The sequence below is a fragment of the Physella acuta genome, unplaced genomic scaffold (genome assembly GCF_028476545.2).
Source record: "Physella acuta isolate Inbredline_101_S28 unplaced genomic scaffold, ASM2847654v3 ptg000155l, whole genome shotgun sequence".
Classification (NCBI taxonomy): domain Eukaryota; kingdom Metazoa; phylum Mollusca; class Gastropoda; family Physidae; genus Physella; species Physella acuta.
Window position 1 is genome coordinate 1,102,432 of NW_026731674.1, and position 4,351 is coordinate 1,106,782.

General features: G+C 34.8%; 1 protein-coding gene across 2 annotated transcripts in view; it reads right to left on the reverse strand.

Moving 5' to 3' along the window:
• LOC131935712 (echinoderm microtubule-associated protein-like 2) overlaps positions 1-4,318 on the reverse strand; it is a 64,852-nt gene extending 60,534 nt beyond the window's left edge. The window contains exons 1-2 of one of the 2 annotated variants that reach the window (XM_059292273.1): positions 4,138-4,318; positions 3,808-3,889 (exon numbers count right to left, since the gene is read on the reverse strand). In XM_059292273.1, coding sequence (XP_059148256.1) covers positions 3,808-3,853 — 46 coding nt within the window. In that variant the 5' untranslated portion in view covers positions 3,854-3,889; positions 4,138-4,318. Of the gene's footprint in view, positions 1-3,807; positions 3,969-4,137 lie in introns of those variants that run through there. The other variant, XM_059292272.1, reaches the window with a different exon arrangement.
• Positions 4,319-4,351: the final 33 nt, after the last annotated feature.

The window sequence follows — 4,351 nt, forward strand, 5'->3', positions numbered from 1 at the left end:
CGCGGGTCGGCTCGTTATTTATAAACTTAAAAGTTTAAAGCGGTATGGTTTGTAACAACAATAAGTACTAATATATTAAGATAATTGACAGAGCATCCTCAACTTTTGTTTAGGTCAATACAAGGTAGAAAAATAAATGACAAAAGAAATCATTGTGTTTGCATTTGTTTAGGTCAATACAAGGTAGAAAAATAAATGACAAACGAAATCATTGTGTTTGCATTTGTTTAGGTCAATACAAGGTAGAAAAATAAATGACAAAAGAAATCATTGTGTTTGCATTTGTTTAGGTCAATACAAGGTAGAAAAATAAATGACAAACGAAATCATTGTGTTTGCATTTGTTTAGGTCAATACAAGGTAGAAAAATAAATGACAAAAGAAATCATTGTGTTTGCATTTGTTTAGGTCAATACAAGGTAGAAAAATAAATGACAAACGAAATCATTGTGTTTCATTTGTTTTTGCCGTTGGACTTATCTTGGTCGGCTTCTCCTCAGTCAACCATGTCAGTCCGTATTGTGTGTTGCTGACGTTTTGCGTCAATGTATCGTTTTGGCTTTCTGTTTTGATCCTATGCTTTGTTTTGTAATGAGCGTGATAAATGTGGGCGGTAAAGGTGGTTGCAATATTGTTGCTATGAGTTGAGGCAACAAGTCACACTAACTCTCTATTGATGATATATAAAAAAAAATAAAAGTAGATTGCGGTTTGATACCGTTCATCCAATCACCATCAAACTGTGGGAGCTGATTAGAACACTCCAGGGGAGGTTTCTGTAAAAAAAAAATCTTTTTTAACTTCGCAAGGGCATAGCCCTGGGAGGGTGCGATAATTCTCTATATAGGGTATATTAAAAAAATGAAAGTCGGATGCAGTTCAACACCATTTATCCCAGTGCCATAAAACTTTGGGGAGTTGATAAGAATACTCCCAAGGTTTCTGGGGGTGGGGCGAATTTAATTTAGAAAACAAAGTCTTGTGTCTAAGGGATTGGTAAAGCATTGATGAAACCTTCTTAGTATATTTCCTCAGATTTTATTTTTGTCTTTAATGCATTGGTAAAGCATTGATGAAACCTTCTTAGTATATTTCCTCAGATTTTATTTTTGTCTTTAATGCATTGGTAAAGCATTGATGAAACCTTCTTAGTATATTTCCTCAGATTTTATTTTTGTCTTTAATGCTCTGTAAAGCAGTGATGAAACCTTCTTAGTATATTTCCTCAGATTTTATTTTTGTCTTTAATGCATTGGTAAAGCATTGATGAAACCTTCTTAGTATATTTCCTCAGATTTTATTTTTGTCTTTAATGCATTGGTAAAGCATTGATGAAACCTTCTTAGTATATTTCCTCAGATTTTATTTTTGTCTTTAATGCATTGGTAAAGCATTGATGAAACCTTCTTAGTATATTTCCTCAGATTTTATTTTTGTCTTTAATGCATTGGTAAAGCATTGATGAAACCTTCTTAGTATATTTCCTCAGATTTTATTTTTGTCTTTAATGCTCTGTAAAGCATTGATGAAACCTTCTTAGTATATTTCCTCAGATTTTATTTTTGTCTTCAATGCATTGCTACACCTTTCATCTAATCGCCATGAAACTTTGGGGAGTTGATTAGAACACTCAATGGGAGGTTTCTGTAAAACAATTGTATTTTAATTTCTTAAGGGCGGTGCCCCGGGAGGGTGCAATTTTTCTCTATATATGATATATAAAAAATTTTTTAATTAAAAGTAGGATGCGATTCAACACTGTTCATCCAATTGCTATGAAACTTTGAGGAGTTGATGAGAGTATTGAGAGTACCCCTGTGATAGTGTAACTAGTGGCTCCCCTCTACATACCTGACACCTGGGCGGTCACCAAAGTCTGTTCTACCTCACTATTACGCTTTGTGATTAATGTACACTCAAGGCTTTCATGCCGTATAGTTAAACCCCTGCCCCAATAATTGTATGATCCAAGCGCAGGCGTTGTTTACATTTAAATAACTCAGTTTTAGAAAACAAAGTCACATGTCTAAGAATCTTTAATATATGCGGGCTGTGTCTGTCCTTCTGTCATCACTATAGCTTTTGGATCCATAAAAGTAAACATCGCACCATGCAGTGCTTTTCAGTGCGTCGCAGCGTCTTATCGTAAGTAATAGAGTAGAGTTTGTTTATATAACGACATGAGGTTATTTTATAAATGCCACTGTCTTTACTCTTTCGCATAACGTCAAGAAAATATTAAATACACGCAAACTGCTAAAACGTATTAAAAAGATTAATGTCAAATATCATTTTCGTTTAGGTTCCCAGAAAAAGTGGATACATTTTAATAACATAATAACAGTAAGGTAGAAAAACCAAATTAATTTAGTTATGAAACTATTGTAAATGTTTAAAATTGAAAGTACTGGAAAAAAAATGTGTGAATTGATAAAGTGATATATGGTAGGTAAAACACGGATATTTTAAATACTGCCTATTATTTATTGTATATTATTTATTATTATATTATCTTTCGGTTTGCGTACAAGCTGGGGGTTTTATAGGAGAGGCGTAGCGAGGGGGGGGGGGGGCATAAGTCCCCGGGTGCCGACCTTAGAGGGCGCCAAAGTGGGTTGGAAAAATTTGCGGGGTGGGGGTGGAAATCGAAAGTTTTAGGGCCGGCGGGGGGTTTGAGGGGGATGCAAATAAAAAGTTCAAGCGGGGGGAATTTCAAATCAAAAGTAGTGCAAATCAAAAGTCTGAGGGGGGGGGGGGATGCAAATCAAAAGTTTAAGGTGGTGGAGTGGAAATTGAAATTTTGAGGGGAGGGGGTGCAAATCGTAAGTTTGAGGGAGGGTCAAATCGAAAGTTTGTCCCCAGGCGCAGGAAAGAGTCGCTACGCCTCTGTTTTGTAGTCATTCACTGTGTCAGAAGTGTCCGCCGGCGCTCGGAAAGGGCGCGATTTGGCGCTACGGGCTAGACTGTGAGCAATATGCCTTTATGATTGCATTTAAATTGTGTTTATGTTATGAGTGTTGTGTTTGTTTTTTTGTTTGTGTTTTTTATTTTGTGTTCCTTTGTGTTGTGTTTAGTTTTGATCTGTTCCCAAGTTGGTTGGTACATTTTAAAAAGATTTACCGTGGCGGAGCATGGGATGCAGCTAGTATAATTATAATATTAGTAACACAATGATGAAACGCTTCTTATATAATATATATTTTGTCAGACTCTTCTAGGGCATGCTAGTATTTTATAAAATATTAATATTGTTTGTAGATCTATAACGCAATTAAAATCTACAAACTTCATACTTAATATTTTTTCATGTGATATAAATATTACTCTATAGGGCCCTACTCTATAGGCCTAGGCCTTTGTATACAAACTACGCACATTACTTTACATTTAATTTATCGTAAGTTGATGTGCGCTTTCTGAATATATAGATTAGATCTAATATGTAGCATAAAAAAAAAGGATTAACAATTTCCATGCAAATACAAATTTGTGACTTTTTTCCTGTGACTTTTCTGTGAAGTGACTTTTTTTCTGTTTTTCTTCCTGTTTTTTTTCCCCTGTGAAAACCATAAGTCCCTGCTCGGGTTGTCAGCCTCACATAGACACATATGATAATCCTAATGCCGGCTCATTGTTTATTTGTATTAGATTACAATTAGGCCTATCCCTATATATTATTAATATTATATTTATATTATAGTATATTAAGTATATAGGCCCCCTAGGCCTAGTATATAAATAAGGCAATTTGGGCTAATATTTAGCCTAATAACTAGGTAAATAATTATTACTATTAATTACACTAACCTACACAGTTCCCATCAAATTCCGAGTCTCCTTTGCCATCTTCCATTCTTAGTCGTACAGATTCTAGCTCTAGATTTTAGATCTAGAACAGACTCTAGAATCTAGATCTCTAGCCTAGTAAATCTAGTCTAGATCTAGAATCTAGCTCTAGAATACTCTAGATTTAGAATCTATATCTACAGTAATAAGATAGGCCTAGGCTAGGATCTAGCTAGTCTATGTATTAGAATCTAGACCTAGACTCTAGATCTAGACTTCTAGATCTATTCTTATTAATAATTAACTGTTAAAATTAACTAATTAACTAGATCTAGATTCTAGATCTAACACCTTTTAGTACAATTGTTTTTTTTAACTAGATCTAGAGGCCTAAACCAAATTCGGTTTATTTCTGGTCTAGCGCTAGCTTATTTTTGCCGGCTCTCTTGATCTAAAATCAAGAATCTAAATCCTCTTTTGATAAAAGAAACACCAAAAGCACTATTCAAACAATACAAACATTGGCCTACTCAACCGCACCTCCCCCTCCTTCCACCCTCGTCTG